This window comes from Bombus flavifrons, chromosome 2 (genome assembly GCF_040668555.2).
Source record: "Bombus flavifrons isolate JBK064 chromosome 2, iyBomFlav1_principal, whole genome shotgun sequence".
NCBI lineage: Eukaryota > Metazoa > Arthropoda > Insecta > Hymenoptera > Apidae > Bombus > Bombus flavifrons.
Genome location: NC_138443.1, coordinates 3,766,764 through 3,792,012, shown reverse-complemented (window position 1 = coordinate 3,792,012; position 25,249 = coordinate 3,766,764). Strand labels below are relative to the sequence as shown.

At 37.0% G+C, this 25,249-nt stretch overlaps 1 protein-coding gene across 3 annotated transcripts in view; it reads left to right on the top strand.

Moving 5' to 3' along the window:
• LOC138187238 (uncharacterized) overlaps positions 1–25,249 on the top strand; it is a 78,515-nt gene extending 53,266 nt beyond the window's left edge. For all 3 annotated transcript variants that reach the window (XM_069127821.1, XM_069127830.1, XM_069127815.1), the window contains 4 exons: positions 9,173–9,400; positions 10,525–10,776; positions 18,946–19,076; positions 24,661–25,249. In XM_069127821.1, the coding sequence (XP_068983922.1) occupies positions 9,173–9,400; positions 10,525–10,776; positions 18,946–19,076; positions 24,661–24,771 (722 nt within the window). In that variant the 3' untranslated portion in view covers positions 24,772–25,249. The remainder of the gene's footprint in view (positions 1–9,172; positions 9,401–10,524; positions 10,777–18,945; positions 19,077–24,660) is intronic.

Genomic DNA, 25,249 nt, shown 5'->3' with positions numbered 1-25,249 from the left:
TTCCCAGGAACCTATCTAGATGGTATTGAATGTTGCGCCTCTAGGAAATTCTTTAGGCGATTAATTTTTGGCGTTTTATCGAGTGCTCTGTCCACGCGAGAATTTCTTGATTCTTATTTTTAGTTTTTTATTGAACTCATTAAGAGATAGTAGTATTTTTTTATTTAAACCAAATAAGCACAGTTTTTCTATTTAACTCATTCCACTTGCAATTTTATCGTAGTCGATTTATTTTATTGAATTCTGTACTTTAAATATCGCGATTATGAAAGGGAATTCTGAGAAGTTGCCTGATATTTCTTCTTTCACATAAATTCTACAATTGTATAATATTCGGGAAAATTGAAATATTTACAACACTCATAACTGTCATAAATTACACTTAAAAGTAGGCAAAGTATTTTTATATCTTTGACCTTTGTATTGAATTCTTCTAAAATATCTATTATCCTGAACTTTTTCGAGTGTATGTTAAGTCACAGGTGGTGAATAGCAGTTGGCGAGAGATAAGCTCCGTTAAACTAAAAATTAACTATAGAATATAAAAACGGTTCTTTACGACTACTTTTCGTTTTCATCTTTCAACCCGACAATAAAATTAATATTAGATGCACAAATAAATTCATAGTATATATTGAACTATTGTACGTGGATATATAATGGATTCATTATACTGAAAAAATTAAATCAATATTATAGAACAGCATCTTTACCATTTCTCTTCAAGTGTAATTAAATTCTTTGTGAAATCTATTTCTATCGCTATCTACAACAATATATTAGAGATCGTAAGAAGTTCTTGTCGCAAGGAATAGCCAAATCACTCGCATTCAATTGCGGGATCTTGGGGTAAATACCTAAGGTTCCGGACTAAGTACCGTGTTGTTGCTCGCAGTTCCCTTATCAGAAAGCTCCTTTACGTTCTCCACTTTGTGGCCAAATCCTCTAAGAACAATGATCCCATTCGTTAACCCTTTCCCAGGGTAATGTGGACCGAACAATTATTATGCATTATTGTGCACGATTATGCATTGCGCATACTCGAATAATAGAACTACGATAATAATGGAATAAAATAAATCTATCACGTGTGAATAAAGTAATGATCGAATATATGTTATTACATGATATTATGTGAAAAAATGTACAATGTAGAAAATGTAAAACTAAGACATTGACAGCTTTTTCGAAATAGATCCGTATCGTTGTATCCTTACGGAATTGAGGCTAGAACTTTCTAGGTATTATTCCGATTTCGTTCGGCGTATTGGTCAAATTTTTGTTGCTGCCAGTTTACTCTCTCGTTTGCATAAACTTATCGGGCAATAAGAAAGACACAAGAAGTTTCAGCGTGAAATTTGCATCGCCTTGGGTGCACGCTAACGTTTTACAAGTTTCTCGGGGAATATGAAATCAAGTGACCCAGATTGCGATTGTTTGCACAGTTATGCCGTGACGGTATATATTTCGCGACGAACCGATAACTGCCGAATTTCATTAAATTATCGATAAAGAATGTGTTTGGTTATTCGAGTCGCGAAATCTAGTATGTACGACACTTGAAAATTTAACAAGGAGTTTGTTCCGCTCTACCTTACGGAATTCTAAAAGAATTTGTCAGATGCGAGAAGGAAACGTGCCACCGTATCAGATGTTTATTGAGACTGGAAGAATTGTAAATTCCATTTGGTATTCCGATTTAAACACATCATGATGTTAACTTCAATTGAATGCCTTTTATTGATTTTATTTTTTACATGTTTTACTATAAATCTTAATTTACTCGTATCACGTGTTTTATAATATAAAATACTAGATAAGGTAAAACTTGTTAGAGTTTTGTAATAATTGTAACGAGTAGATCATCTTAATATGTATAGGGCAATGTATATCCTTAAATTTAAAAAATTATAATTGAAATAAATTTTTCAATATATCCTCCAATATGCAGATTAATTAAAAAGATTCGATTCGACTAAAGTTATTGTTCCCAACAACAGCGCTGTTAATAATGTGTTCACTGAGAAGAGATTGCAATTGAAATGCTGCGTTAACGCAGCGTTGGCCATTAATGGGTTAGTCGATACTCGAGTCGCTTATTCGATCGAGGATGCAGTATTGCAAATCTGCAAGATTCCCCGTCAAGTGACCCGATTTCCACGGTGTTCGCCTCCACATATATATATATATATACACACACACACAACGAAATCCTGGAGTATTCTATCGAAAGCCGTCCAGCATTGGAACAACGTCGATACGCCGTGGCGCCATGCAGAACCGTCACGGAACTGATTCTCGCAAATGCAGTATCGATATGTGTCGTCATTAACATCCACGATTCATATATTATGCAGACGTGGAGAATAATAGGAGCGAACATCTGCTGTGGACGATAATGCTTGGTCGACGTTGTCGTAGGGTTGAGATTGCGCTCGACGCGTATCGACGCCTCGGTTCCGCTCTTGCCTCCAAGGCAACCGATTAACGCTGACAGAAACTCCCTTGCCTTCCGGCAACTACGCGTCAGCGAAAATCCAGCTAATTGTAAGCGGATTAAGGGATTCGCGGTATCATATCGATGATCGATGCACGGCTTTGAAAATCGTTCTCCGGAGAATGGAAAGTGAATCAGCTAACAGATTGTCTACTGCGTTTCGTTCATTGATGGAATTGGTATTTAATACTTAACTTTCGGGTGATGAAGGCAGGCTCAATACTAACTTACAGTGGTGGACATATACGTAGTATGGTGGAAAAATCATTTAGGAGAAACCCAATGAACTACAGTGCAGGGAAAGATGAAAGTGCTGGAAAGAATGAGAAATCCCAATGGACCATGTGGCCCAGCAATACGCTCGTGGCTCTATAGGAGAACAGGTAGTTGAAAAAAGGCGTACTTGACCATTTTGGGTTATCAACGCGTGTACGTGGTCGGAGCACTGAAACTGGTATAAAAGGATGTTTTAGTGGAGAAAATTAGTCAGTTGGAGTAGGTCGTAAGTTGCGAGTTGTTGATTATCGATTGTTGTGAGTTATTAGTTGCGAGTTGTGAATTGTGAAGTATCACTTAGAAGTTGATTAGTTGTACCAATTTAGTTTTAGTTGTATTACATTACTACATTAAGAAATAGCTCTTTAGTTAAATAATCATAGTTTCCCGTTTCATCATTGTAAATAAATATATCAAATAAATAAGTCACTATAATTCTGGGGGCTCGGGCCAGGGTTGATCAAAACAGAAAACGAACTATTTAACAGAACTATTCGTATAGTAATTGTGAAATTATATTGAATCATTAACCATGAGCGAAGGATTAAACGCGGATAATACCATCGATGTCGAAGAAAGGTGCGTTGTTAACGATAAGCTGTCGTGAATCGGAACAATGAAAGTTGCGAAGTTGAAAGATGAACTCAAAAAACGAAGATTAAAAACAATTGGTAAGAAGAAAGAAGAAAGAAGCAAGATCGTCTAAGAGCTTTCATTGCCTTGGAAATTGAGCACGGTGAGGACGAAGAAGATGAAGAGGAAGACGAAGAAGACAAAGAGCGCGATGTGTTCGAAACACGCGTTACAGTCGACAATAGGAGCGCACACGACCTAACATTCACGGACGTGGAAGAGTCAATGAGCACATTTAGTGGTGATAACAATGTCAATGAGCACATTTAGTGGTGATAACAATGTCAATGAGCACATTTAGTGGTGATAACAATGTCAATGAGCACATTTAGTGGTGATAACAATGTCAATGAGCACATTTAGTGATGATAATGTCAATGAGCACATTTAGTGATGATAACAATGTCAATGAGCACATTTAGTGGTGATAACAATGTCAATGTGCAAAGCTGATTGCTACAATTTGAGGAAATATGTGACCTTTGTGGGTGGACTAACCTGCAGCGAGTAATATAAGCGAAGACTTTTACGCGGTTCGGTAAAATTGTTCGTCAACTACGAAAAGTGCTTTAAAAGTTGGAAAACGATAAAGGAAATGTTGAGTACCGAATTTGTGCAAAAAGTAGACGCGCACAAGGTGCACAAGGAGCTGTCGCGTCGGATTAGGAAGGAAACCGAGACATAGGAGTATGTCTACAAAATGTTCGACATAGCTAAGCAAGCGAGTATGGAGAGTTCAGTCGTGATAAAATGTATCAACGGAATTTGTGACGAGGAGACCGACAAAATAATACCGTATGGCGCCAAGGATATTTGAGAATTAAAAGAGTAGTTCACCCTGTACAAGGCCGTGAAGGAAAACGCGAAGACGAAAAGCAAGCGAGTCGAAGAAATATCCAAGAGGACGAGTCGCGGCGAAGCTGCGCAGGAGTCGGTACGACGGTGTTTTCTATGCGGAGACAAAACTCATCTAAGTGCGAACTGTCCAACGAAAAGCAAAAGTGCTAGATGTTTTAAATGTCAGGAGTACGGACACATCGCATCGAAATGCAACAATCTGACTAAGTTCCCTACGGATGCGTGCAGTACGTCGCAGTTGTTAAAGACGGAGCGTTGTAGAGACGTTAAGATCGAAGATTGCCGAGAGTAATTGTACACTCGGAGAATTTTCAACGAATGTTGTAATAGACGACGAGTCTCGTTATGTCCATGTGCACTGTATGCCACGGTATGCTGGTCATAGCTATAGGATGTAGTTCAGCTTGTATTTTACCTGAACTAGCCTTCGAAACTCGACAAGCATGACAGTTCTCAACGAATTTACGAACATACTTCGCCATTCCTTCGAACCAGTAATACTCGTACAGTTTCTCAAGCGTTTTATCCCAACCTGTGTATAATTGACTGATGCACATGGTTGATAACGGACCATCTAAAGCCTATCGGAACAATGGGCAAGCAGAGAGTTCTGCCTTTTCTCTGTATTTTACGATAAAGGGTACCGGATCGTAGTTTGTACGTATTCGCGATGTCGTCCGCGAGCTCATCGTTTTCCAATTTGTTAGCGATTTCTATAATTTGGGGATCGCGACGTTTTTCCGCTAATAGCTAATCTTCGGAGATTTCGGTCAGATTGATTTCTTTCTCTGTAACTTTGCTGATCGTACGGTGATCCAAGTCTACGGGGTTTCGCGAAAAGAAATCTACGTGGGCCATTCGTTTACCTTCCCGATACATAATGTCAAAGGTAAAAGTTTGTAAGTAAGCCCACCACCTGTGAACCCGGTCATTTAAATGTACCTTATTATTAGATACCTTCAAGGAATTACAATCAGTGACGACAAGAAATTCTCGTCCATGCAGATAGTGGCGAAAGTGTTTGACGGCGTTTACAACTGCTAACGTCTCTAGTTCATAGGAATGATACCTAGATTCCGCAGGGCTAGTTCTTTTGCTGTAATATTACACTACTCTGTTTTTACCTTCAACCTTATGCATTAAAATAGCCCCACATCCCTCAGAACTAGCATCGGTATGTAGTTCTATCGGATAATTGGGGTTGAATATCATTAACACCGGCGCGTCAGTCAGGCCGGAAATTACCATTTGCCTTATTTTTTTATGCCTATTCGTCCAAGTTAAATTTTTATTACTGAAAGTAAGTACATACAGGGGTTTCATTACCTGTGAGAATTTAGGGACGAATTTTCGAAAGTAGGAGGCTAAGCCTATGAACTGCCTGAGCTGTGTGGCGGTTGTTGGCGCAGGTAAAGAACTCAAGGCGTGTTTTACCCGGGTTGGGACGACCTTCTCCGTTATGAATTACATATCTCAGATAGAGTACCGACGTCTTTAGAAAAGAACATTTCGAAAAGTTAAAAGAGAATCCGGTTTTACGAGGGTATCTAATACGGTGTTCAATCTTTCTAGAGCTTGATCTATCGCGTCGGCAATAATTAGGACGTCATCCAAATAAACAACAACGTATGAATACGCAAGGTTGCCTACGGCATTGAGAATGGCCCTCTGAAAAACGGACGGTGCATTTTTCAATCCAAACGGCATCGTCATGTACTCATATTGTCCGTCGGGGGTAAAGAATGCTGAATACTCTGTCGAATTAGGATGAACGGGAACTTGATGAAACCCGCTGGCCATGTCCAGGCTAATAAAGTATCTCGCCTTTTGCAGCCTCGCGATCTGATCCGCTATAAGAGGGAGGGGGTACCGATCCGCGACCGTATTTTTATTTAACGCTCGGAAATCTACGCACAATCTATCTGAGCCGTCCTTCATGAGTAACATAGGGCTCGCGAATGGTGAACTACTAGGCCTTATGATTTTTGCTCTAATTCGTTCGCTGATTCTCTCTCGCACTATTCTCCGCTCCTTCTCGCTGAGTCTATAAGGACTTCTTTGTACTGTGATGTTGGGATCAATTAATCGAATCTCTAACTGACCCGCATTTACGCGAGTACACGGGAAATCCGTAATAAATGAATTAAAATTTTGGAGAGTAGAAATCAATAAGCTTTTATCATTACCAAATACTTCAGTGTCCACTTCATTAAGATCGATCTCCTTTTCGGCGGTTTTATTGCAAGCATTAACTATCTTCGTTTTACAAATATCGAGGCTATTGTGCGTAATATTTACATCGAATCCTTGGCCTAAGATTTCGCAACCAATCATAATATCATACTTTAAATAACTATAATATAAAACTATTATAAACTATTAATAACTATTATATTACTAATATAAATAACTATTATATAAAACCGTTAATACGTACAACGGACAAAATCTGAGACGTACTTTTAACGCAAGTGTTCCCGATTCCTCGCATTACTACAATATCGGTCGTTCTTTTACCGGAGAATTTCGAGGCTATAGATTCTTTAATTAATGAGCACTCGGCTCCGGAATCGAAGTAAAACGGGAACGACTCACCCAGATGACAAACTGCCAGCTGGAGACTCCGCCACGCAGGAGTCGTGTAGGAGGAGGAGTTGTGTATTTTTTCGCTGTTCTCTACGCAGCCTACTGCGGCACTCCCCTATTTTGTGTCCGCGGTTACCACAGTAAAGGCACCTCACGTGGCGGGCCAGTGGCTTGTGTCGTTTGGCTTCAGGTTCCGCCAATGGACTATTCGACGAAGGTACTGGCCTCTTCTTCACGTAAGAGAAAACAAGCATTTCCTTAAGGAATTGATCTCGGGTCCGAATATCTTCCGTGAGTGCTATCCTTTCGAAACGCTGGTCATGCGAGATCAGTCGTAGAAAGACGGCGGCGTTGATTATTTCGACGTTGGTTAGATTTTCCCATTTCGCTCTCTAGTGGTGATTCGTTGCGCATCCTAATTAGCGCTGAGGTTGCCGTCTCCGTGTTACCATAACGAGTAAGAAAATGTTCCTTAAATTTTGTCCAAGTAAGACCGTTGACCGGAACTTGCGTAAGCCACTGTGCCGCGGTACCCTCTAGAGCACGACTTATAGTAAGATATAACTCGTAGTCTTGTAGAGGCATTTTGTCGCACTAACAATCCCGCACCACGCAGTTGGATCGGCGCCCGCGGTTTCGGGGTTAAAACGTCGTAGCACTAGATTTACAGGTTCTGCACTCGGTCTTTGCTCCCTCGGCTGAGTCAACCGATCCACGATTTTCATGAGTTGTTCCATGGCTATATATGGGCCTGATCCCACTTCTGATGTCGGGGTGGCGTTGTGGATAGGGTTGTGGGTGTTTGATGAATCTTCATTGGAATTAGCCATCGTTATGGTATAACAAACGTACGGTTTATTAACACAAGTATGGATACCACAGACTTGACAATCAACCACGGCGATTAGGCGCTCGCGACACTAGTGACAATGGCCTTAGGTTCGATAACGAATCCGCGGTCAACGGGATGATAGATGTACGTGTTCGTAAAATCTAAGTCTGATTCTTTGTTAATAAAACACGTAATATTCACTGATCGTAAGACGTTACTCTTTTCGTCGATGAGATCGCAAGAAAGAATGACTTTCCGTCCCGATGATGCCACAGAGGAAAACTATATAGGGTGTGTCTAAGGACACGAGATGCTCGGATTCGTCGAGGAAAGCCTTCGTTCGGAAGGTGAGGGAAATTGACGTTGCTGCTAATTGGTCAATCTCCATATCGGTGGTTAGAAAAAGATGCTAGCCTCGAGAGAAAGCTGTACATGTACTGCGGAAACGCATCGACATCTGGCAATCATCTTACTCGAAGAATAGGGTCTGCATGTGGCGAGCTACGGGACAGAGACCATTGGATTGTTTACTGTCGAGTGTTACAACTATTTCCTTTTTAAGGAGAGCTATAGAATTATTCCATACCTCTGCTAGACAAAGCGTTCATCCCGTGACCGCGGCCTCGTCCGGCGACTGACCGTCGCCTAGAGCCCAAGCTCACTATCACAAGTCTCGAACAATTACAATCGAATTGAATAACTACAATTGTTTAATTACAGCTATGGTAGACTCTAGATTACAATGTTGCGGGATTATCCAAAATTCCAAAGGCTCCGGTGTTCTTTCCCGTCTGGAATGCTGGGAAAACCCTAATACCCTAGTCCAGACTTTTTACGATAACTGCATTGTAAGCAATAAAGAGAAAAAAAAAGAAATAAATAAGAAATAACTTTGATGTCCCGACCCGGCTTTATGACGATGTGTTCGGGTTCAAGATGACATAGTAGGTCACTAGACGTAGCCACGGTCACGGGAGGGACGTTTACCTAACAGAAGTATGGAATGATTATATGGCTCTCCTTAAAAACAAAGATTGACCCGAGAAGTGGAGACAGGAATATATAAGGGCAGTTTCATTTGAATCGAAAGCTAGGGAAGTAGAGAGACAGTTAGTTAGTTAGTTAGTCGTTGTACGAATTGCTGATTGAGTTACCCGAATCGTGTATTACGTTGATACTCGTCCTCCCGTGGACCGTGGAATCGTTATCGAACCTGAATCTGTGGTCACTATCATCTCGACCATCCTATCGCCGCTATTACTCACAGCCTCTTGTAGTGTCCACATTTGTACCAATAAACCTTAGCTACATCCGCGATGGTAAAGTAAGTTAAGGTTCATCGAACGCCCCGAAAGTCCACCCTGACTCCGACATATACATATTTAAATAATAGAAACTTGGAAGGAACTGGAAAAAAGTATTTCAATTCTTACAATCAAATAATAGAAATTTATATTTTTTATATCGGTTTATTTTAATATCTCTTCCAGATATAAATAACGTGTCCTGTCCACCATTGAATCCGGAGGGCCGAGGATATTTAATGTGTTCACGTTTGGCAACGCCAAAGCCATGGAGAGGTAGACGAAGAGTAGCCAATCGACCAGGTACCAAGTGTTTCTTGAAGTGTCCCCATGGGTATCAGCTTCATGGGGAATATGAATTGACTTGTCGATCGGATGGTTCATGGGATGGGCCGAAACACGGCGAGTGTGTCAGTGAGTAAAAATATTAATCCAATTGTTTCTTTTTACTCTGTTCTTAGATACATAAAGATAATGTAATTTTTCATTTTTAGGATAGTACGTAGAAACTAATTTGTTAAATTTCACACAATTTTGTGTATTCTTTAACTAATATTATTGAACAGCACTATGATTAAATATACATATATGTATATTTCTTAATGAATGATTAAATAGTATTTATAATTCGAATTAATACCGTTTTGATGATAAATATTAATTAGAAGTCTAATTCTATTAGCTAAATTTACTCATTATATGAAACTGACTTTATTAATAATTAATAAATAATATATATGAGTACTAACAATTTAAATAACAACGTAGTATTAAACATTTGGATCTTCATACGTACTTAATGTTTGCATGGGATTATCACAGTCCAAGTCTTTTTATTGTATGTGCTAACTCAGATTCTAATTAAGTTAGCTACAGACGCGAAAGATGTACTAATGTACAAGTTAATGCTCACAAGTACAAGAAAATGTTTTTAATAATAATTTTAATGGAATTAGTCCTTTCAAATATGAATATATGAACGCATTCTTAAATATTCTTGTCAACATAATAAGATTATAACAAATTTTAATTTAATAATTTCAATAGTTTTCTCAAATTACTCAAAAGAACGAGGTGTGCAATTATTTTGTTATTTTTTTTCTATTTATTGTTATCTTTATTATTATTTTCTTTTTTGATGCTCTGATATCCAATTAATTTTGCTTGCAGGATACTGCAAGTCTCGTACAGAATGCCCGAAAAATGCTATAACATTTCTTGCAAATTGTCTTTATTTTTATTTATTATCTAACCAAAACTTAATATTTGCATATATAAATCCAATCTAAACGCTAAAAGATACCTTTGTGTATATCTCGGCAACTAAAGCTGAACTGTAATTATAAGTAATATAAGGTAGACTCGCTAGACTAATATTTTACGTACTAAATATTATAATGGGTATACTCTGGATATTTTACATATTTTTGCATATTACGTGCATTCGTATTACATATTCGTATCACGGTTTAATTATAAGTGAAATTGCAATTATCCTTTTCTTTGATACTCCGATTTGCAACTACTTCGTGTTGCAGGATACAGCAAGCCTCGTTTAGAATGTCCGAAAGATGTGATCGCGGAACTACCGCCCGGACGAGACGAGGCCTTTGTGACTTTCGATCAGCCGTCGACGGATCTAGATTGGTTCCGGTATGTTAGGTCGAAACCCTCCTGGGGGACTAGGCTAGAAGCGAATCTAACCCCCGGCATGCACGAGATCACGTTTTTTGCGAGACACCCGGTATCGAAGAAACAGGCCAGCTGCGTGTTACGCATCATTGTCAAAGGTGATTAATTAATACACGTGCATGAAATCAATGCGTGACATGTAAACTTCGCGATGATAATCGTTATTGATTATCAAACCGAGCTATTAATCAACGAGGGTAGATCTGCTCGTAGTCCGCGTTATCGGTGAATGGAATCAGGAACGATTAATTTTCCGGGGTTAAGGAACTGTTTCTGACAACATGCAGATAGTCTTCGGCGACGTACCGTTCTGGTTGCAAACATTAGTTATTTAGCGGTTCTATGTTTGGAACGTTAATTATGCTTTCCGCTTCTTTAAGTGCTAATACAATGTTTACTGATTGCGAGTATATGGAGTCACAAAATTATTCGTATGTTTTTAATCGAGTCGATTTCAAACGATGGATATTTTCTTTCGAAATACGTGTTTGAAAATTCGTACGAATATATTTTTTATCTTCATTATCGTTTTAAGTACTGTTCTATTATTCTACATTAACTTAGCCATCTTTCCAATGAAAGCCAGGAAAATGTTTAAGTTAAAATTAGTTAGTATAAAACGTACTGACATCTACTATTAATAAAACATTTATTATTATGATTTTTGAAATAATTATTACAAATCTTAAGGCACGGAATTAATTTACGCGTAATATATTTGCATTTAATTAATGAAATGGGTACTACAGAGTATTCTGCACACTAAAGTAATTGTTTCATACAATACATCAGTCGTAAGATTTGGTGTCTTATATTACACGTAAGCAACGGTACGTGTCTCTACATAAGCCTTTTTATTTCAACCAGAGAATTGTAAAAATCCTCTTGTACATTATCCCACATTTATATACAGGGTGGTTGGTAACTGGTGGTACAAGTGGAAAGAGGGTGATTCTACGCGAAAAAAGAAGTCGAAAATATAGAATAAAAATTTTTCGTTTGAGGCTTTGTTTTCGAGAAAATCGGCTTTGAATTTTCGCTCGGTACGCGTGCGGTACGTTATAACGGATCTCACTGTAGATCGTTGTCTCGATGGAAAAATTAAGAAAAAAAATTTTTTATCCTATATTTTCGACTTCTTTTTTCGCGTAGAATTACCCCCTTTCCGCTTGTACCACCAGTTATCAACCACCCTGTATATGTCGGGTTTGCATTAGAATTAGCATTAGGGGCGGGAAACGAATTTTTATTTGGATTACACATTGTCGTTATGCAATAGAGAAGACATTGACAAGTGCAAATACGATTATTGCAGAATTTGACAAGTCACCGTGATAATTAGATACTCGAGAAGCTAATGACAATGATCCTAGGTTCAATAACGAATCCGCGGTCAACGGGATAACAGGATACGCTTTCTTCCAAAGCCCAAATCGCACTCGACTTGCTTGGCTACGATGGAAGTATAACTAAACTAACTCTTTGTTAAAACGTGGAATATCCACCGAGCGTACAGACGCTAAGTAACTCGCTAATACGACCTCACGAAAGAATGACTTTCCGTCCCGATGATGCCACAGAGGAAAACTATGATGGGGTGTGTTTAAGGACACGAGATTATCGGATTCATCGAGGATAGCCTTCGTTCAGAAAGTGAGGGAAATTGACGTTGCTGCTAATTGGTCAATCTCCATATCGGTGGTTAGAAAAAGATACCAGCCGCCCTCGAGGGAAAAATTGCTAGTGGGAGATGTCGTTCGTTGAAAAAATAGATCTCCCCTATCTTCCCGTAGTTAGGACAAAGACTGTCTGTCTGTTTCAAGGACTTTAGGTAACTAGATCTTAGTGTTTATAACGGTCCTCGGGCTAGCTGATCACGTACTGTGGAGACGCGTCGGCATCTGGTAACCATCATACCCGAAGAATAGGATCTGCGTGTGGCGAGCCACGGGACAGAAACCGTTGGAATGTTTACTGTCGCGTGCCGCTACAAATATTTCTTTTAAGGAGAGCTATAGAATTGCTCCATACCTTTGTTAGACAAAGCGTTCATCCCGTGACCGCGGCTACGTTCGGCGACTGGTTGTCGTCTCGAGACCAAGCTCACTATCACAAATCTCGAACAAATACAATCGAATTGAATGACAATTGTTTAATTACGCTTATGATAGAATCTAGATTACGGTGTTAAGGGATTTTCCCGAAGTTCCAAAGGGAAGGCTCCGATGTCCTTTCATCTCCGATATATATTATACATTAGGATCATTCTATATCAGTACGTTTTAGCTTCCATATTTAAATGCCATTTATTAAAAATCGTCTATACACGAAACTAGACTTTTAAAAAACTTCTCATATTATCATCATCGATTTCTTATTGCAATTAAATTTCTTTAAAAATTCGATTACTTTTAAAGTTCTGCCCAGAACTTCCAAATAACTGTCTTTTTCATTTCCGTTTAATTAACCCATCATTCACTTTTACCGTGTATCGAATAAAAAGAAACTGAAGGAAAAGGAACTAAATTAAACGAAACTTGCCCCGCGAGGGTAAACTCAGAAATGACGATCTCAGATATGGGTGAACCTCAAACTTTAAATCTTCCAGCTCTTGCCTCGAATCCATTTTGTAAGGAGGAATGATGTTCTAAGTGAAGGAAAGAAAGGAATGTATTTCTGACGGAAAACCTATTACGCGAAATAACCGTTCAGTCGCATTTTCTCGTGACTTAATGCGTCATTACACGTTTTCGTGTCGAGCGTGTCGCTGGTTTTAAAAGCTTCTGCCATGGCAGTGGCTATTAACACAGTCGTCTGAGACGCACGAGAACGCTGTGTTCTTCCATTAAAAGACACTCGGAAATACTGGACGTTGTCGTTGACATTCCAGCGTGGCGTCCTGACGCTCCATATCCTGACATTTCTGTAATTCCGTAAGACAAATTACAATACTCATAGTCTAGATCTAAATTATAAATATTTATTGTTGGATTGTAGTTTTTTATGCATTCATTTAATCCTCAAATAATATCGTTGAGTTATAGATGAATATAGTGATTGATGTTAGGTTATTAAATTTTAAAGTATATAATTTTGTTTGGTATTCTATATTCATCGTGACAAAGACTATTAATAAAATGAAACTAAATTAAACATAAATATTAGGTAATTAGCAAAATTAGGTAATTTAATTATAAATGCAAATGCGTATTTTTGTGAAATATACACAGAAATTTTTTACATGCTTGGATTATACAAATTTGCTTTTTAACACTTTGGCATCTTGCATAAGAATTTACGAATGTTTTGCACATCTAAGTTTCAGAACATGTACAAAAGCATGTAAAGTAACCTAATAAAAAAGCTAGTACATTATGTAGATAAGTGCTTATTTTAAAAGTATATATCTTGTAATTTCTATACATCTATGTATAAGCCATTTAATGTAAAAATGGCAAAAAAAGGTGTGTCAATTTTTTGCCTATTTGGTTCAACATCACATCACGAAAGCGTTACCTTCACTCTGTTTTGTGCAGAAGTGGTGTAAGTATATCTTCATTAGTTTCACGATGGATAGCGGAATAAGTAAGAACCTTTTTTGATTTACACCACTTTTACATTAAATGACTCATGTGTATGTACATACATACATTTTTAACCTCTCTTTACATTTTGTAATATAATCATGACAATCGAGTCTCGGACCACAGTGTTAATAAAATTTCAAAATATTTTATGTAACGCACATTATATATTAAACAAAAAAAAAATTTATAAGTATTCAAATAGCTTTGTGAGTCACTATAGTTATCAACATTTAGCAGAATACTTTATAACAATTTTATAAAGTATATGTTTATAACATTTGTTAACAATGAGACGCCGCTGAGACAGAGGTCGAGATAGAAATTTTGCACTTGCCACTCAAATAAGTGTTCTTCCTTCGTCTGTTGGAATCCAAACTCCGCGACGGTTTAATTAAATGCGTTTCCGGAATAGGGTTCGCCACAATGCTGTATAATCTACGGATCGTTGCTCGTTGCCCCAACGAATTAGATTATTCGATGAATCCCCGAGTGAATGCTCGACTGATTCTTGCCGGAAACCGCTGAATCCCTAGACGAAGGAAATTACTCGCTGTTCTCTTACGCCAGTTGTTTTTTTATTCGATGTCGAGCTTTGGATTTAACGCATTCGACGAAGTATCGAACAGTATCTCGTCGGTGTAACGATCTACCACGGCGAACGATCGAAGAAATGGGGCAACAAATTGGGGTGTTGCTAGGCGAGTTATGTTGATTGGAATAATTAGGAGGGTGATTTGAATGAGTTAAGGTTTAGGGGGTGGAACGTTCAAATTGCATGAATTGCGTAGGAGGAATAAATGGGTGGATATTTTGGTGGATGTGTAGGCTTGGCTTTAGTGTTCTTCTGATCTTTTAGTCTTACTAAGTTTCTTTTGTCCTACATATGTTTTTACATGTCGAGTTTCGTTCGACCCTTTAGAGTCTAACTGTATCATGCATTCGTCCAAGAAAAAAACTTTTTGAAAATACAAATCATTAATCACATTGGTAAAATTTAGAACAAAATTGAAAATGTGCACAGAAGCTACGTGATATTTAATGCAAGTTTTGAATCATTTTATAATGAAATCCAGTTCGTATATTTAAAAATGATTAATATATTTCATGCCACATTCAAATTATATTATATAAGCATATTTTCTTTCATCTCTTGATACTTAATGCCTTATACTCTATGCTTTTAAAATTGTTTGTGGTTTGGAAAGAGAATATTGTACAAGTACAATATACTGGGATTATTATTTAATTCTTTCCTTTTGAACTTTTTTCAAACCATTGTTAAATACATCTAGAACGAAGCCATTCGAAGAAATAATGGAAGTTAAATCAGAATCGTATTTCGTCATTGTTGTGTTTTTCATTCACGATGCGTACATAATTAATAAAACGCAATTGTTGAATCGCAGCTAACAGTTTTGAAACATTAAAAAAAAATAAAAGTCACGTTTAATCTATATTATACAAAGAAAAACTGGCTACAATTTTACTCTTCATTAAACTTTTTCCTTCCCTTTGTTGAGATAAAAATGTTTTTATGTTAAAGGAATCTATCTCGTAACGTTGGTAATTAAATATGAGATTGCTTGCGTTTAAAAGAAAAGTAGGATCTAACTGCCGCTTAATCTGTAACCTATATTACTCACGATAATCTAAAAGATATGTTTAAAGCTATACGCTAAGAGGAAGATCATCCTTTGCATCTTTGTGTTCGCATTAGCAAGCTTCAAATGTAATTCAGTGCACGCGAGCGAATGCAATTTGATCTGGCCTTATTAATTCGAAATTAATATCATTTCCAAGTAACCAAGACGTGGCTCGTTATCAATCTGTTTTCTCTATTTAAACTAGCATTTGGATTCGTATCCATTTGCAACTAGTTGCTTTTATCCAAGTTAAATTAATTCGGTTTAGTAAAATTGAAATTATTGCCATAATATCGCGGTTACATTCCGTACACATACTATATTACACATATTTGCATTAAACGTATTTGCTTAACTCTATTCTAAAGTTGTATTTATCGTTTTCGTGACAGTAGCTTTATTAACGCGCTGCGGGTATTTACGTAACTTCATATTCTTATGAATATAATTAAAAAATGGAGTCTAGGTAAGAAATTATTTTACCTATTTTGTATGTTTGCATTTAAGAGTTTCCAGTTGCGTGAATCATCCTTTGTGTCGTTACGATAATATCACCAAAAGAGTGTTTTGACCCTTACAAAAACACTTGAATAGGCGGATGCTTTCCGGATAAAAGTCGGTGTATTATGCGACCATTTTACAGGCCCTTACAAAGGTATATTACTATAGGAAAGTCAGTAGTCGGCTACTAATCAAGAGTTAATAAGCTCTCATTTAGGAAAATCCGTAGAAATCTCTCGGCAACTGTACAGCTAATTCTCATCCAACACTATCCATCGTATAGCCCAAGATTAATTCGGCGTATGGCAACGTAGATACCCGCGTGCATCGACAATTCTCTTTCTAAAGCAATTAAACGCGCGGTTAAGCGTTAATGCTACAAGCGATCTTTCCACAAATATGCTTATTCCTTTTCAACGTGCAACAACCCGCTTCGGTTTGATGCAAATTGTACGTGAAACATAATATGCCAAATGATTCGTATTCCGTGTTCGTATACTGTTGTTTCTCCTATACATAGCCATCAAACGCAACGGTACAATTTCATTTTCGTATTACCAAGTAATATTTTCATATAACTATGATACTATGAAAATAAAATGTAGTATCTAATAACAAAACGCTTTATTGGCAAATAAGGGTATGTTCAAATACTTTTTGTAACCACAATAACATATCCTCTCCATATGGTCCCAAACATTCTTCTTTCAAATTTTTAACATTCTACACCAAGTATTCACCATTCACACACCTATCGTCCTCTTTCAAATTCACTTTACGTGTCTGATATTCTCTATCGGGTTCTCCTCCAAATTCACTTCACGGGTTCCAAATTTTCTTCACTTTTTACTAACTTTACAGAATTCTATTACTTTGCACAATACTTGCATGCATTATCAGCTTCTTTTCCATACAACCATCGAACTTCCATATGCGACGTTCGTAACCGATCGTTTCGTCAACGAAATACGCAAACTTTCCACAAAGTAACGCACAACGATCCCGACGCAGCACCCTCCACGGAAACTAATTTACCAGAATTAATTAAACGCAACCGGATGAAGTTTCCACTCGTCGAGGAGTCAGTTTCTCTCTCGACCATGGAAAGAGTTTTTAATCATAGCCCGTGATTTATTGGTCAGAAGCGGGATGCATGTTCAGCGTTGATAAAGATGGAACTTTAAAGCATGGCGATTCACTCTAAACAGATATTTGTAGTAACTCCTTTGGTGGAAATTTTAATAATGTAATCGCTATGCGGTGGCCATAGAGATTATTAATGAAATCCTTGTAACTAGTATTGATTTTAAAACCGTAGAAGTTGTTACCAACACGGAGCAATTCGTTGCTCGCACAACGCCACGATGGTTCTGGGCAGCTTGCACGCTACACTAATGAAGTGCAGCTGTGTTTTGCTTGGTACAGGGTTATTAACTCTTTACGATTCGAGCAATTTATTTATAAGCTTTTTTTCATCCAAACTGGTTTGTATCGAATAAGTTATTTTCGAAATTTGCTTATAACTTGCACGTGTTTCTATATTTTTCTATCTATAGAGAATAGTTCTATAGTTTAGAACCGCAGTCTACTAATGAAAAATTGCAATTTTGACGGAAATTTTGGCAAATGGCGTCAGGAAGAAAAGGGAGGAATAGAGGGAAGAACGAAAGGAATATTCAGAATATTAACTTGTCCACATTGGAGAACTGCTCACGTAATACTAATGTACCCTATAATAATCGTTAAAGACTGTTATTCTGTTAAACGTTCGGTAAATGCTCTCGCTTAATTGAAACAAGATGAAGTTTCGTAATTGAACTTTGCGTTACTTGTAGGTGCTGCCATTTAAGATATGTAACCAAGTGATTATTAACTTTCAAACTGAATAACTTTAACTAAGATTGATTTTTCCTTTTGTTTCCTTTTCGACATTTTAAACAACTCGTTCGTATTTCTTTGTACTTTCAATTCAGTGAATTTTGTACGACCTAGTCGAGTAAAATACAAAATTCGAATGAAAATGAAGTATATTTGAAATTGAATAACTTAATTCAAACTGTCGTGAGACCTACTAACCCAATAGTAGATGCAAATTAATTTTATGCTCAAACTACAACACCATCATTGAACCTTTTTTTGTAATATCCACTATATTAATAATGAACAATATTTCAATGTTATGTAATCTTCTATGCAAATTTTCAAATTCGACTTTTTCAAAAACGAAGTCTCCAACGCAGTTTTATTGTTCTCGATTTTTGTCTTACTTTGAATCATAAAATCTCTCTGATCCTATTTGTACCATTAATTACGGACCACCTTGTACGCATAAGAGGTTTCTAAGGTTTTTGTGAGCCACTGTATATCTTCCATAATCATAGAGGGAAGCGTAAGGATTTGAACTTTAACATTTCGAAAAATCACGTCGCCCGCGCCCGTATCCCATTATTCTTTTTCATTTTATAACTCACTTCAACCGAGTCTTCTGTCTCTGAACGAAGAAAAGGTCCTTTGATTGGATTTTATCGTATTTCAGGCGGTGAAGCGCCAAAAGTTAAAGACTGTCCGAACGACATAGAGGTCACCGGAAGAAATGGGACGGCAATCACGTGGACCGAGCCAATTTTTACGGACAATGTGAAGGTGACCCGGATTAGGAGCAACGAGGTCAGTATTAATTATAAAGCACTTAATTTCTTTACGAAGTTCGATTATATTGCGATAGTCGAATGTGTGTCACGTTCTTAACGACCAACGCCTGTTGGAGAGGAAACTATGAGTTCTCTATAGACTTTGGACTTTATACACTGCTTATGCGAGTCTATTGATGGAGAAGCGTAATGCCCATAACACGTAACACTTGTATAGTAATTTATTTCTTTTCCTGTTTCTTCATTCGATCACCGACGAAGAATGGAAGATTAATTTGTACGTTTTATAACTGATTGCGATAAATAGATGTTTATTTTCTTTTACTTTCACAGCTAGATGCGAAGATGTAAAAAATCTTGCATAATTTGAAGTTCCGAAATGCAGTTTATACGATGCAAGACTAGATCGTATATTAATAACGTTCTATTTATCGATTTCTGATTTCATTTATTTCGTCCCAATTTACTTTGTAATGGCGTGAAAGGTTTCTCGTGTTTGACAATCGCATGAATCTCGATCTATGTGAGGATTCCATGCAGCATTTATTAATTTTGTATACATTGTAAAAAATTTCATAGTTCCTGAAACCTTTCGACGATCGGCATTAATTTCGAATAAATGTGCTCATTCGAAATGCTTTTGTTTAATAATTGTTAATTATACGTAATTTTGAATTTACTACTGCATAGGGTAAAAAGAGAAAAAGAAAGGAGGCAAGTAGACAATTTTTTAAACGTAGAAAGTTACTGTAGATGATTCTGATAATTTTTCTTTCTTTTATGTTATCATAAATTTCAGTGCAATTCATCTTTTTTTAGCTCATTTTCATTTTCCTTTCACAACGTTGATATCGTATTGGTATAATTCAGGTTTAAGTCACACCGTCTACAAAGTACGGGTTATCTTAATTTCGTAATATCATTTGGAGGGAAAATTTACATAAGAAAGACAATTCAAGAGGAAAGAAGAAACATTAGAAAAAAGTAAGGCCAACGAGCCGGGCGTGCAAACAGAAATCTCGGTTCTGAAATACTCTTCTCCAGCGAAATTACGGCGAAGGGTTTCTTGCTGTAGAAAGCACCGTTTCTGTACTTTCGCCGACATACAGGAATTTCTAAGGAAATTTCATTAAAAGAAGAATATCGTACGTTTGTCCTTTCTTAACCATTGTTCTCTTTGAATAGTTCATATCGATACTTTAGTTATTTAACTTCGTATGTAAATTAATGTTACATCAGATAAATTAGTTGTACTGTTTAACGAATTGTTTATTCGTATACACTGTCTACTACTGGAAATTTGAATACGTCGTATTTAAATTTCTGCGTGTTTTAATTTGTTCAAAATAGGTCATAGTGAGTATTAACCGTGGAAAATACATTTTCATTCGCTTAAATAATGATAAAAGAGATTCAACGGGGCAAAAAGAATAAATATTACGGCAAATTGTAAAGAACGGAAATTTGTTACTAAGCATATAATGCACTTTTAGCAAATGATTTTGAATGATATTATTAGTGAATTGAAAGCAGGCAAGGTTTGCAAAAATATATTTACAGAAATTTGTATGAAATAAAACGCGAAAAAAAAGTTTAGAAAAATTGGAAATGAATAGATCATAGCGCAAACGAGATATTCGTCGAACGAATCTCAATTTTCATTATGGTGTTACACAAAATCATGGTCGTTGTGGTCGATGTCGATTCGGTCCGGTGTATCAGTTCAAATTACTCGTGCAAACTGCAGAAAGTTTGTCGAGGATTTAAACCGTGCGAAGTTTGCACGGAGAACGACCTATGTTTCCATGCAAATATCGTGTAACAATTTTGTTTACAAACTAGTTCGTGATGGTAAACTATGTCTCACGGCTACATTGTACGGAGAATATGACGCTGCCTTATAAATACTGGCTGCTCTTTACCTTTTTACCTGCATTCTAAACCTCTTGACGTGCTTCAAGGCAGATCCAATTGAATCAAACCGTAGTTGAAATGAAAGCGAATGACAGCACGTAGTGGTACAAAAATATTAAAAAGTGTACCTTTATCCTTTTTAGAGAATTAAATATTTTTCTGTGGAAGTACTGTGAAAGATGTTATTGAATATGTAAGCACATAAATATATTTCTGTTGCTTTTTATCTGTTATTTTAATGTCACTTTATGACTAGAGAGGAATATTTTAATATAAAGTAGTTAAAGTCTATTAAGTCTAAAGATACTCATAGTTGATGGAGTTTTACAGAAGGCAAAGCAATACAGTATAACTGTAAGATAAACAATATCTTAATATTGCAAGAAGCAATATGTTTAAAATTACGAAGAAGATGAAAAAACACACATTTAGCTCCAGGATTAAATTTAAAAATCAAAAACGTAGATGTAGCTTCTTCTTCTATAGTCTTTATATTTAAAATTGTTTAAAATTTCTAGTAATTTTAAATGTTACCAGGCGTCTTAAAACTAAACTTTGCCAAAGAAACATTTGAATAGATGTATGTACATTGTACATACAGCGGGATCCAGAAAAATGTTGAACAATTTGTTGTTAGGAACATACTGCTCCTATGAAGGTAAGTTATAAATGTTTTATTTATATTTCCTAGCCCAGGATTTCATGAATTAATCTTGGAGAAGATAGATAAAAAATAACAATGTTTATTCAAATAAATAATGATTTATTTGGAGTTTATTTGAAATGAAATTTTTCCAAATTTTTTACAAAAGATGATATACATACGTTTCTATTTTCAATTTTAATGTAAATTTCATATCTCCATGGGGAAGAGGTAAAAGTATTTGAAAAAATTCTGAGTTTATTGTGAAAATATTTTATTGACCTTCTGTACTTTGCATCGATGTGCAAAATTGATTTATGTTAGTAATTTTTTATTTATTTTAGTAATTATTTGTATATGGGGCTTTTTGGATTATTTTCTATCTATTTAATGAAAAGTCATTTCAATTATCTACCAAACTAAATAAATTACTGTACAGTATATAACAATTGCCTTTATTTTACGATGCAAAATACTAAGATATTGAAAAATATTTGCTTTCCGTATGGAGAAATACACATGCGATTACTGTACATTTAAAACAATACTCGTCACATTTCAATTTCCTGCTGTACAAACTTCACTAAACTCGGCAATAACATCCAAACCACTTTTGCGTGATACTATTCCCATTCAACAAGTTTCGTCGGATCCTACGAAACTTTCAATTTAGGAAGTTGGAATCTCCAAAACACCTTAATAGGATGCTATTACGATAGGATACTGGCGTGGTAATTATGCCACTGTACTATTACGTATGTGTTATGTTCAAGCCAATGAGCTTCTTTAAAAGAAATCTTCTCTGTTGCTTACTCCAAACGTTCCCTTTCCAAACTTCTTTAGATATTTTTTTTTTAATTATTTAATTTGTACATTACAATTTGTCCAGCTGGACATTTGGTAAATTTTTCTAACTTAATTGCTAAATAACATGTGGATGGCTATCCCCAGCGGGATACCATCTTCGAGTTTGACTATTTTATTTCTTTAGTGAGGTCAGTGGGGTGTTTTCTTTTTAGTCTTCTTTCTATGAGAGTTTTGGCTCGCTTCAGCAGCCAGCTGGTTTGGATGTCGTTCTTTCCTTGTATTTTTCTGCGTACCTGCCGATATCTCCTTTGACCGTTGGTATTTTTAAGTCTTTGCGTATATCCTCGTTTCTGACATACCATGGGACGTTGACTATTGTTCTCAGTATTTTCGATTGCAGCGACTGTAGTTTATTTATGTGGCTCATTGCTCATTGCTGTCTCCCATAGCGGTATTCCGTACGTCCAAATTGGTTTTATTATCGTTTTGTAGATTTTTAGTTTATTTTCCATGCTGAGTTTAGAGTTTCGACTAGTTAGCCAGTACATCTGTCTTCTTTTTATCCGTATTTTATCTGTAATTGATTTAGTATGTTGTTTCCATGTAAGTTGTGTGTCTAAGTGGAGTCCTAGGTATTTAACTTGCCTTGTTTGTATTATGCGCATGCCATTCAATTGGATATCTGATGGCTTCTGTTTTCTTAGTGTAAATGTAATATGATTGCATTTACTGCGGTTCGCTTTTATTTGTTTATCTTGTGGCCATTCTTCTATTTTTGTGATGTGCTCTTGTAGTAATGTGACTGCTGTTTCTGGATTAGTGTGCCTGACTAGTATAGCCGTGTCATCCGCGAATGTCAGTATTTTGCTCCTGGTAGTTGTTGGTATGTCGGCCGTGTATAGTATGTATAATATTGGTCCTAAGACGCTTCCTTGCGGTACCCCCGCCTTGATGCGTTTTTACTTCAGAATATACATCCTGTATTTTTACTACAAAGGTTCTGTTGCTTAGGTATGATTTGAGTAAGTAGTGGATTTGTTCCGGGGAGTGTTTTTTGATTATTTGTAAGAGGCTTTCATGGTTCACTTTGTCAAATGCTTTCTCAATGTCCATGAAGAAGGCTGTACAGTATTGTTTCTTTTTTATTGCTAGTAAAATTTCGTTGACGAGCCTGTGCGTTTGCTTTATCGCGGAGCGTTTGTTTCTGAACCCAAATTGGTGATCTGGTATTAATTTTTCTTTCTCTATCGTTGGTTTTAGGCGTTCGTATATTATTTTCTCTAGTATTTTAGAAAACACAGGAAATAGTGATATTGGTCTGTAAGATGCAGTTTGGTGTGAGTTTTTGCCTGGTTTAGGTAACATTATGATCTGTGCTAGCTTCTACAGATTAGGAAAGTAAGGGCTAATATATATTAGCGACGATTGACCATCGTGTCAATGCAATGATTAGGATAGCACACCGCTATTTTGCCTGAGGTGTAATAGTAGTAGTCGTCGCGATAGTGCTGCTGCTGTTGCTGTTGATGTTGCTGCTGATAAACGTCGCTATAAGCTACTGCGCTGCTTTCTTCTCATTTACGTGCCATGGAAGAAAAATCGGACTACGGGCGCCGGGATTCGAACCCGGGATTCGAACCCGGTAAAAGTTAGTGTCGAGTGGCGGTATTTGTTGTCGAGTGCCGCCACAAGCCTTACGATAATTTATGTGTGGGCCGAGGAGTCAGTCAAGACTCGAAGTCGCCGAGCTATAAAGTGTCAGTGATGTGACTGTTTAGAAGACGCGTGAGATAGTTTACGAGTGGCAAGCGATCCGACGTCGTATTACCAAAGAATAGAGACTTTGTAGAAAGGACCTGGCCACGAAGTGAGGAAGGGATTGATCCCCTTTTGGTAAGCGGACTGTGAGAGACCACACGGCACTTACTCCAGAACTTTGAAGGCGACAAGTTTCGCTAAATCCATTTTTAACATATACTTACGTATAAGTACTAGTCAAATTTTGAAATTCGAATTTCTCGGAAATGAGATCTCCAATGCAATTTGATTATTCTTAGTTTTCCTCTTAGTTTCAGTTCTATTTGTACGCTAGAATCTTTCTAACCCTATTTGTACCATAAATTACAAACTACCCTGTACTTCTTTATCCATTTTATTAATTGTATCGTAACATAAATTATCTACGATTTTCTGCTATGCGATACTCATCATTCGATGTACATTTTTGTCGTTTCAGAGTCCAGGCCGGCGTTTCGACGTCGGTGGTCATAGAGTAGAGTACGAGGCGAGCGATGAAGCAGGTTGGTCAAGCAAGTGCGTGTTCACCGTAGTCCTACGTCAGGAGTGAGTCGCGAATTCTTTAGCGATCAAGTGAGCGCGAGAACGAGGAAGGAGGAGGAGGAACGACGGAGAAAAAGGAATCCAGATGAAAGGGGGGCAAAGGTAGCGGACCGGAAGAATAACGATAAGGTAATATAAATGGAAATGCTCTGGACTCGTGCAACGTTCCCTCCGCGTGCGTAATGGATTCCGTTTTATCCGGAAGGTTAAACGCGGATGAGACACGGATATCTTCTCGTGGTACTCGTTGATACACACGCGAGTGCGTGTACACGGAGATGGAAATCTCTTGGTTTGAATACTGAAAAGGGCTTGTTGGAAATCGTCCTTTTGAATGGAATTCAAAGATAATTTAATTTTGGAGAATGTTTCGAGAAATGTTTCTCTCTTGTCTTTTTTCACTGAGCTTGGAAAAGAGCTCTTACGCTTGCTTTTACTTTACATTTGCTGATGATAGTTCAAAAAACAATATGGGTATTATTATA